The sequence below is a fragment of the Gekko japonicus genome, unplaced genomic scaffold (genome assembly GCF_001447785.1).
Source record: "Gekko japonicus isolate JY-2015 unplaced genomic scaffold, Gekko_japonicus_V1.1 scaffold876, whole genome shotgun sequence".
NCBI lineage: Eukaryota > Metazoa > Chordata > Lepidosauria > Squamata > Gekkonidae > Gekko > Gekko japonicus.
The window spans coordinates 719,537-728,858 of NW_015176475.1; the positions used below are offsets into that span (position 1 = coordinate 719,537).

At 49.2% G+C, this 9,322-nt stretch overlaps 1 protein-coding gene across 1 annotated transcript in view; it reads left to right on the forward strand.

Moving 5' to 3' along the window:
- Positions 1-8,822, forward strand: part of MYH10 (myosin, heavy chain 10, non-muscle) — a 153,526-nt gene extending 144,704 nt beyond the window's left edge. Inside the window, exons 40-41 of the mRNA XM_015427193.1 lie at positions 7,074-7,246; positions 7,732-8,822. Coding sequence (XP_015282679.1) covers positions 7,074-7,246; positions 7,732-7,876 — 318 coding nt within the window. The 3' untranslated portion in view covers positions 7,877-8,822. The remainder of the gene's footprint in view (positions 1-7,073; positions 7,247-7,731) is intronic.
- The last annotated feature ends 500 nt before the right edge of the window (positions 8,823-9,322 follow it).

The window sequence follows — 9,322 nt, forward strand, 5'->3', positions numbered from 1 at the left end:
GGGAGATCACAGCGGAGCGCCAAGACTTTGTCCGCGAAATAGCTCGCAAAAGCCTCGCAGCCAATATCCAGTTCCCTACTATTTTGTCTGCCCTGTGGCAGCTCTGTCAGAGACCGAATCGTTCTAAACAATTGGTCTGGGCGTGAGCTCGCAGATGCAATCGTAGCTGCGTAGAACTCTCTCTTCGCAGCCTTGACTGCCATGTCATAGGATCTAATAACATCCTATAGGATGCTCTTGATGCTTCGTCGTGGGCATGGTGCCACTGTCTCTCTAGCCATCTAAGCTCTTGCTTCATACACTGCAACCCCTGGGTATACCAGGGGGCCAGCCTAGAGCGAGTGCACAGAGGATGCCGAGGAGCAATCTCGTAGATGGCTGTGGAGAGTCGGCTATGCCAGTCCTCCACAAGCTCATCCAATGAGCCGCCAGGGGGCATCGGATCCCACAGAGCCATCTGAAGCCGTACAGGGTCCATTTGGCTCCGCGGGCAAGCCAAAATCTGCTTGCCGCCTAAACAGGGTCGGGGTGGAACATTCAGACGGGCCTTCAGGGCATAGTGGTCCGACCATGGCACTGCTATTGCAGTGATCCTGTCCACTGTCAAACCCACCGCGAAGATCAAATCGAGCATGTGTCCAGCCTGGTGCGTGGGGGTTGATATAAATTGGATGAGTACCAGTGCGGCCATGGATGACACCAGGTCCGCAGCCTGACAGGACGCTGTGTCATCGGCATGGACGTTGAAGTCCCTCAAGACCAAAAGTCTAGGGTACTCCAACGCCCAGCCTGATACGGCCTCCAGCAGGGATGACAGGCTACTGGCCAGTGTGTTAGGCGGTCGGTACACCAGCCAGATCGCCAAACTCTCCTCGGTCCCCAGCACCAGGCCAACACACTCCATGCCCATGATCTCCAACAGGAGGAGTGCCCTGAAGGAGTAAGCCTCCCGAATGAACATTGCCACTCTTCCCCGCCGCCCCTTAGTCCGTGATTGGTGCAGGACCGAGAACCCAGGTGGGGCAAGCTGGGAGAGAGCTACAGTTTCCCCATGCCGCACCCAGGTCTTATTCACGCATGCCAGGTCTACCTGCTGTTCCGAAACAAAGTCCCGAAGGACTATGGTCTTGTTATTGATAGACCTCGCATTGCACAGCACCAATGTCGGAGAGGGGGTCCCAATCCTAGCCCCACTGCTGACATCCTTCAAGATGGGTCATAGGCTGGAAGGGTGCCGAGCCCTTTTGTTTCTCAACGTCCTTCCCTTGACCTTCTGCCTAGACCCACTGCTGTAGTTTCCCCTCCCCAAGAGCACTGGAATATGCTGGCCAGCCATTGCTGCACAAGCCAGTCTACGCGATGCCTTCAGACCGCTGGTGGCTGATCAAAACTGGCAATTCCTCCTCACAAGGCCAGAACGCAACTTCAGCTCCTGGTGCTGCGATTATCTAACTAGCTACTATACCAAATTCTAATTCCCTATTAGGCCTAACTAACCAACTCACTGTTATACAAGAGTAAGATCTAACTGCTCTACCATAGGACATACGAACACCAGAAAGGATGTCCTATCTCACATTCCTAGGAAGCAATTACTAACAATTTTCCATCTAGCCTAGCTATTCACAGAATGGTTACAAAACAATTATATATCTAATCTGACCCTTCCATAAATAAATACCAAACAATTCAAACCTGACAATCATACAATTCATTCAATCTACATCAACATTCAACCTCCTGATAGCAGTCAGATCATTCATCTTTTGCAACCTAGTAGCAAGATCCAGCACCATCTGTTCTTACTCCCTGCATCCACACAACCAGGCGCTGCTGTCAGCACAGTTCAGTTCTAGGGTTTTAATCTATGTGTATTAGGAGCAGCAAGCACCATCACCTCTGTCCCTAGTGGTTGATGTTCAGTGGGCTCACCACTGGGGGCACTGTTTACCCTGCTCTCTCTGGCTGCCTGCTGGGTTCCTCAATTCCTCAGGGTCCCCCTGCCCATCCCCCTCTGCAAACTGGAGGACAGGGGTCCAGGTTCCCCCCGCAGCCTCTGCTCCTCTCTTCTCCCGACCGATCTGGAATACTCAATGGTCCGCAGTAGCACAGTCATCCAGCGCTCCTCGTCGTTCCCACCATTCAACTGGCATCGGCCTGCAATTGCCCGTGACAACCCAGGATCTTCGACGTGGTCTCTGTTCTTCACACCCATGGGATCTAGTGCGCACACGCTGGATCGATCAGCATTGTAGCAAGCTCTTGAGCGGATTTTCGTGCCCAGTCCCTCGGGCATGCGCAGGAACCCTACCGCGCATGCCCAGAGGGTGGGCGCGGACATCCCACCAGTTCCTTTCTTACCGCCGTGTTGGAAAGACCTCTTTCTTTGTCGGTCTGATCGGTTCGCGAGTTTTGGCTTTTGGCCTCACAGCTCTTTGGATTTTTTCCTCAGTTCACTTCTCTTCGTTTGTTCTTTCAAAAACTTTTAAAAAACCAAAACTTTATTTTCTACTGAGGGGGAGGTTGCCGCTTTACCTCAGTCGGGCCTTCGGGCTACCCCCCCCCCCCCCTTTTTTTTTTTTCCTTTTTTTTAGACCCTGGTGTTTTCTGAATCAATCTGGAAAGCAGTGGGGGCATGTTCTACAGTAGCATTCCTGTCTTTATGCTCATTCCTACATTCAGATTTTGTCCCAGGCCTCAAAGTTATCTCTTATTAGTGGTACTGATTCAATAATAACCTCGCGGCGGCGAGGTTGGCGAGGCGATCCCTGGTGCTGCATGCCTTAAAGTGGCACTGCTTGAATCGGCCCTACATCCTTCCTCAGCGATGGATGTTGAGAAACCATCGACCTCAATGACTCCGGCATCGAGGTCTGCCTCCAATATCGGCCAACCGACGCCGAAGCCTCCGGCATTGAAGGCGCAATCCTCCGCTTCCACGCCAGTGAAAAAGAAGGCCAAACCAAGTAAGGAGCACAAGTCCGCAAAGAAGGGCTCTTCTAAGTCCCTTAAGGTGGCAAAGAAGGAGGAGGTAGTGGTGTCTGCTTCCCGTTCCAACGGCAGTATCGATACCGGAGGCCCAAGCCCCTCCACCGATACCGACCATCCATGTCTTGGACTCCCCTGTCCACCAAATGGAGCGTCCTTACTCCGACATCGAAACGGTAGAGCTCCTAAGTCATCAAAGCGATGCAGAGCCTTCTCCGTCTCCTTCCCCATCGTCGACAGTATCGGAAGCTCCCGACATTGATCCACGTTGGCACCCATATGCTTCATGCGACACGCAGCATCAACCTCCATGTCTGCACAGTCAATCTGTCAATATCAACAACTGAGATTATACAGGCTCCTCTCAAAGACAGGCTGCCGCTTTGTCTCCGAGACGTCCACGGTCCAGAAGTCGATCCCTCCAAGTCTTCTTACCCCCCCCCCCACCTCTGTCTTGGGATCAACAGCAAATGAGGTATCTGTATGGGGCTTATCCACCATCCATACCATGGTTGACTCCGGCGGGCTATTCTGACTGGGATCGATATTCATCCCACTCTGCTCATAGATCGAGATCGCCCTACAGGTCGCCCTTCAGCATCTCCGTCTTGTTCTCCTGCAGACGATCCTTCCCACCATAACTTGGAACACAGTCGTCCTCCTAGCCCTCAGGTCGTCCAAATCCCGGTTGTTCCAACCCCTGTCGTTCCACCTAGACCTTCAACTGGTGAAGAGGACACTCCTGTCCAAATGCCACACCAGGACTCCTCTGATTCCATGGAAGACAATTCCGATACTGAAGCATCTGAGGCTCACACCTCTCCTGACCATAAGTCTCCTAACCAGGCTGACGCTGATGATTTACCCATCTCCCCATCCGGCAATCTCACGTCGTACACAGATCTTGTGAAAAGAATGGCCCATTCCCTAGGCCTCTCTGTCGTCCAGCAACACCTGCAGGTGACGAATGCAGTTTTTGACATCGTCCAGCTTGATACATCTTCCACTCTGGCATTACCCATGTCCACAGTCCTTTTGCAAGCCACAAAGGGACCATTGGAGAGACCTTCGTCAGCCTCGGTGTCGACAAGACAACTGGACCATATGTACAGAGTCCAAGAGACAAGTGCCAAATTCCTATTCTCCCACCCTCAACCAAACTCAATGGTTGTGACATCCTCCTCAAAATCTAGAAGAACACACTCTGCACCTTCAGACAGAGAAAGTAAAAAATTGGACCCCTTTGGCAGACGCTTCTACTCCACTGGAGCACTGGGTGTCAAAACCACTAACTATCTGGCCTGCATGAGCAGGTATCAATACACTCTCTGGGAACGGTTCTCCAAACTCCTGACCCACCTCCCAGAAGACAAGCTTCAGGCAGCCAGAGTCATTCAAAAAGAGGGCATGGTGTTGGCAAAACAGCAGATCAACACTTCCACTGCTTGCAATACAGTTCGCGGTCACAAGTTTCCTACCAATAATCAAGGGGAAATGATTTACGGTCCTCACGGACAACACCACCGCGCTCAGTTATGTCAGCAGGCAGGGCGGCACGGTCTACCTTCATCTCTGCAACCTTGGCATCCAGTTATGGGACTTTTGCATCACCCACAACATCTTTTTGGTAGCCACGCACATCCCAGGACACATGAATGTGCAGGCAGATCATCTAAGTCGAGCAAAGCTCAGTCTCCACGAGTGGGAGATGAACCCGTCCTACCTCTTCCCACTCTTCCGCAGGTGGGGAACTCCCCAAGTCGATGTTTTCGCCACCAAAGCCAACAAAAAATGTCCCCAGTTCTGCAGTCGAGGTGGCAGGGACTCATAGTCGCTAGGAGACGGTCTCCTTTTTCCTTGGTCCACAGGCCTTCTGTACCTGTTCCCTCCCATACCCCTGCTTCTGAGAGTGGTCCGCAAGATCTTCAGAGACGGCGCAGACTGCATATTGATAACACCGTGGTGGCCGAGACAACCATGGTTCTCGACCGTCCTCGAATTGTCAATGGGAATATACCACCTATTCCCTCCGGCACAGGACCTCCTCCTGTCTGACTCCCCTCTCCTACATCACAACGTACCATGATTAAAATTGACAGCATGGAGAATAACGTCAAAGGATTTTCAACCCGCGTAGCGAAAGTTCTACTGAACGCCAGAAATGGTAAAGGTTCTGTTCTTCCCTTGGTGATGATGCCCCTCGAGCCACCTCCTCAGGTCTCGAGAAAGTTTTCCAATTCCTCCTATCCCTCGCTGACTCGGGACTTTTCCACTCATTGTTAAGAGTTTATTTGGCCGCCCTTTCGGCCTACCATGTTCAAGTGGACGGATGCAGTTTTCCCATCCGCTTTCAAAACGTTTTTTAAAAGGTTTCTTGCATCTCTACCCTCCTGTCAAAACTCCTGTCGTTCCCTGGGACCTTCCTCTAGTTCTTCGCCAGCTCACGAGGAAACCCTTTGAGCCACTCTCAACTTGCGATATGAAATGTCTGTCTTGGAAGACGGCCTTTCTGGTTGCTGTCACCTCTGCAAGGCGAGTTGGAGAAATACTGGCTTTCAGGCATGACACGCCATACTTGTCCTTTTTGCCAGACGCCTTGTCCCTGACATCTCGTTCATGCCAAAGGTAGTGTCAGAGTTCCACCTATGGGCAGAGGTCTTCCTCCTGGATTTCTTCTCATCCCCAAAATCCCCAGAGGAGAGGCTGTTACATACCTTAGATGCCAAACGGGCACTCCCATTCTACCTCAACAGAACCCGCCCAACGAGACGTGACTCCCAACTGTTTGTCTCCTACGCACCAGCGAGGCTGAGGACTCGCATCATGGCTCAACGTCTCTCAAAGTGGATTGCGGGTCTCATCCACCTCTGCTACCTAATTGCAAAGCAGCCGTTGTCTGGCCCCATTAGGACCCATTCAACCTGGGCTGTTGCGACTTCCACTGCCTTCCTCCAGGGAGTGCCCCTAACGAACATTTGCAAAGCCGCTACGTGGGCCATGCCTAACACCTTTATCAGGCACTACACCCTAGATGTCCGAAAAAAACTCTAATACCAACATAGGACATCGCATTCTATCTTTGGCTACGCAGTAAAGGACCTGCCAGCACCCTCCTCCAGGTAGGCCACTGCTCGCTAATCTCCCATGGGTGTGAAGCACAGAGAACACGTCGAAGATAAACAGGTTGCTTACCTGTAACTGATGCATTCACACCACCCGCCCTCCTTTCCCACTGCTGTCAGCTTCTACATTTTCCATAGGGGTTGATTTGCGGTGGTTTGAAGGAACTGGCGCGGTGGGGTTCCTGCGCATGCCCAAGGGACTGGGCGTGGAAATCTGTTAAAGAGCTTGTTACAATGCTGATCGATCCAGCACGTGCGCACTAGATCCCATGGGTGTGAATGCACAGATGACCACTCGAAGATCATCAGTTACAGGTAAGCAACCTGTTTTTCTGTGGTAAGGTGCTCTGTGACAGAAAAGAGCAGCCATGAACCTGCTGAGGTACCTTGTCCAGAGAAAGGGGGATCAAATCTCCCTTGAGGGGTTATTCACTTTACTTGAGAGCCAGTTTTTTAATTTATATATTTAAATTATCCACACAGCATATTTACCTTATTAAATACTTTATTTTCTGCTAAATAAACTTTTGCTTTTCATCTCCATCTGTGTCTTGTCTGTGAAGTCAAAATGCTAAGAAGCAGGAATTGCTTTGTACTTCACATATAAGTACAACCTTGGTCTAGCAGGTTTCCAAATAAGAGGCCTTTAGGGAACACATAGCTTACACGCGACAAGTCTTTAACTTAAAGCTTGAGTCCACCTTTTTGTTTGGTTGTGGGCGGTTGGGGGTTATAAAGAATCTGTAGGAGAAGCCAGAGGGGGGGAGCTGGATAGTCTTCAGTCCAGATTCAGTTGCCTCAGAGCCTTCCTCTCACACCCCATAGTTGCTACAACACGTCTTTGTGGCTGCAAGCCAAAAGATTGTTGGGCCACATGGAGAATTATGTCCCTTGTCTGTTTAGAGGGGAAAAAACTTAATTTTGGCTTGTGCCTTCATGCTGCATCTGGTGATGTTCCCATAGATGGAAAAGGCCAATGCTAGGATGAAACAGCTTAAACGCCAACTGGAAGAGGCAGAAGAGGAGGCTACACGTGCAAATGCTTCGCGCCGTAAGCTCCAGCGGGAGTTAGACGATGCCACTGAAGCCAACGAGGGTCTTAGCAGGGAGGTCAGCACTCTGAAAAACAGGCTAAGGTGAGTATCATCTGAAGAAAGGGATGGTAATGTAGTCCCAGGACACACCAGTTAGGAGGGGCCCATTTTACTATCCTATCTAGTTCCTCTTCTTTCTCCCCACCCCAATTCCTAGTGATATTGCTACCAAAGCAGAATAGTATAACTACATGATCATTAGCTCATGGTGTTGTCCTTGCTGCCTGAAAGTGGACTGTTAATTCATTCCGTGGAGATGCCCACTGCTGTGGGAGCTAAATGCCCTGAGCTGTCTCCACATATTGGCTAGGCAGTGTAGTAGATTTATGTGCATCACTGATACCTATTCTGCCTCATTCATAGCTCAGCCATGTCATGATATCACTTCAATGATCAGAGCATTCATTTGTGCTGACAATGTGGTGCTTATGATAGCTGGATTTTATCAGCATTCCTTGATAAGGTTTTTTTTCATGTTGAGCAAAGGGCTAAGTACTTCAGCAGTCATTTCTTGCGCACTCTTACAGGAGGGGTGGACCAATCACCTTTTCCTCCGGCCGATCGGGGCGGCGCCAACTGCACATTGAAGGAGCTTCCCTGGAGCTTTCAGATGATGATGCAGAAAGCAAGGGAAGCGATATCAACGAGCCACAGGCTGCCCCGACAGAGTAGAAGGCCCCACCTGTTGGACAGCCAGCACCCTTACCAGTGTGATTTTACTTCCATGCGACTGGAAGAGAAGGACCTCATTGGCCACCAAATTGTCTTGTGGCCCCAGACTTGCCGTAGGCGGAACTGTCACATTACTAGGTCACACATTGCAGGTCATCCGTAGCATATTGCTGCCCAGGCTTGCCATGTCATAGCTTGCTTTGGATATAGGTACCACTGCTTTTTATATGTATTTAAATGCCTCTGTTCAGTGTTCTTGTATCCAGGTATCCGTTGTAAAGCCATTTTCTAAGGCACGAGGTGGTAGGGTGCTTCCTCTATCCATATATGCTATTCCGGAGAAGGTTCTGGCAGCTGGCTCGTGTCCATGCTTTGTTGTACAGTAACACCCCTTTTTCTTTTTTGGTTTCTCAGTTCTGTTCTGTAGGAGCTGACCACTTCTCTTTCATTTTATGGCAGGCTTAAAACCAGTACATCAACTATGAAAACACCTGTGGGGCTTAAGAGGGAAAGCTGGAGCTGAGATTAGCATGCACTGCTAACCAGCTGTTTAGTTTAAAAAAATATGCCTCTTGTGCACTGTGGGCAATACTGTGTCTTTCTGCCCTCCCATCCTGGTCAGTACCACATCCTAGCAGAGAGGGGACAGGTAAACTGTTACCCATTTATTCAGAGTGCTCAATGCAAATTTGAATACCTTAGCATGGAAAATACATTTCTGCGTCACCCCTAGCAACTGTTTAGCTGCCAACCTTGCAAGCTGTTTTTGTGCCCATCAGTGTATCTGCCAGAGGCTAGCATTTGGACACTACCTGTAAATGAACATGCCAGTGGAACAACCTTCTCCCCTTTTTCAGCTTTCATTTGGACAGTGTTAACTACACCTAGCTAGTATATATTTTTTGTTTTGTAGCTGAGGATTGACATTTACAGAAAGTGCCTTAGACACTACAGTACTAAGACAATGTTACATATATCATTTGCCTATAACAATGATTTAATGGATTAATTTTTTGTTCTTCATATCATGTTACACATCTTCTAGTCCAAGTGGTATTATTGATATTCAGTGAAGAAATCAGTGTTAACTATGAAATCTTGATCTCTTGCAACATGCTTGAAAGAATATTTTTCTTTGGTTAAAAGCTTTAACCTGTTGCAAAACTTTTGTTTTGTGCATTTGGGTATTTCTTAATTGTTACTGGCTGTTGACCACCAGGCATCTGACTGCAAATACCTTGTTTCTTTGTATTCCCATATTTCTAGACAATGATTTTTGTAAGACAATAAATTTATTCATTCTAGAGACTCATTAATGCTTGTGCCTTTGTTCTTAAAATTGTGTGTCATTATCTAAACGTGGCTAGCAATCAGCTCCTGAAAGTTTCAGGATTATCCCTGTTGGTAGTCTTGAGGGATTCAGACTTTCTCTAAAATCAGACCATG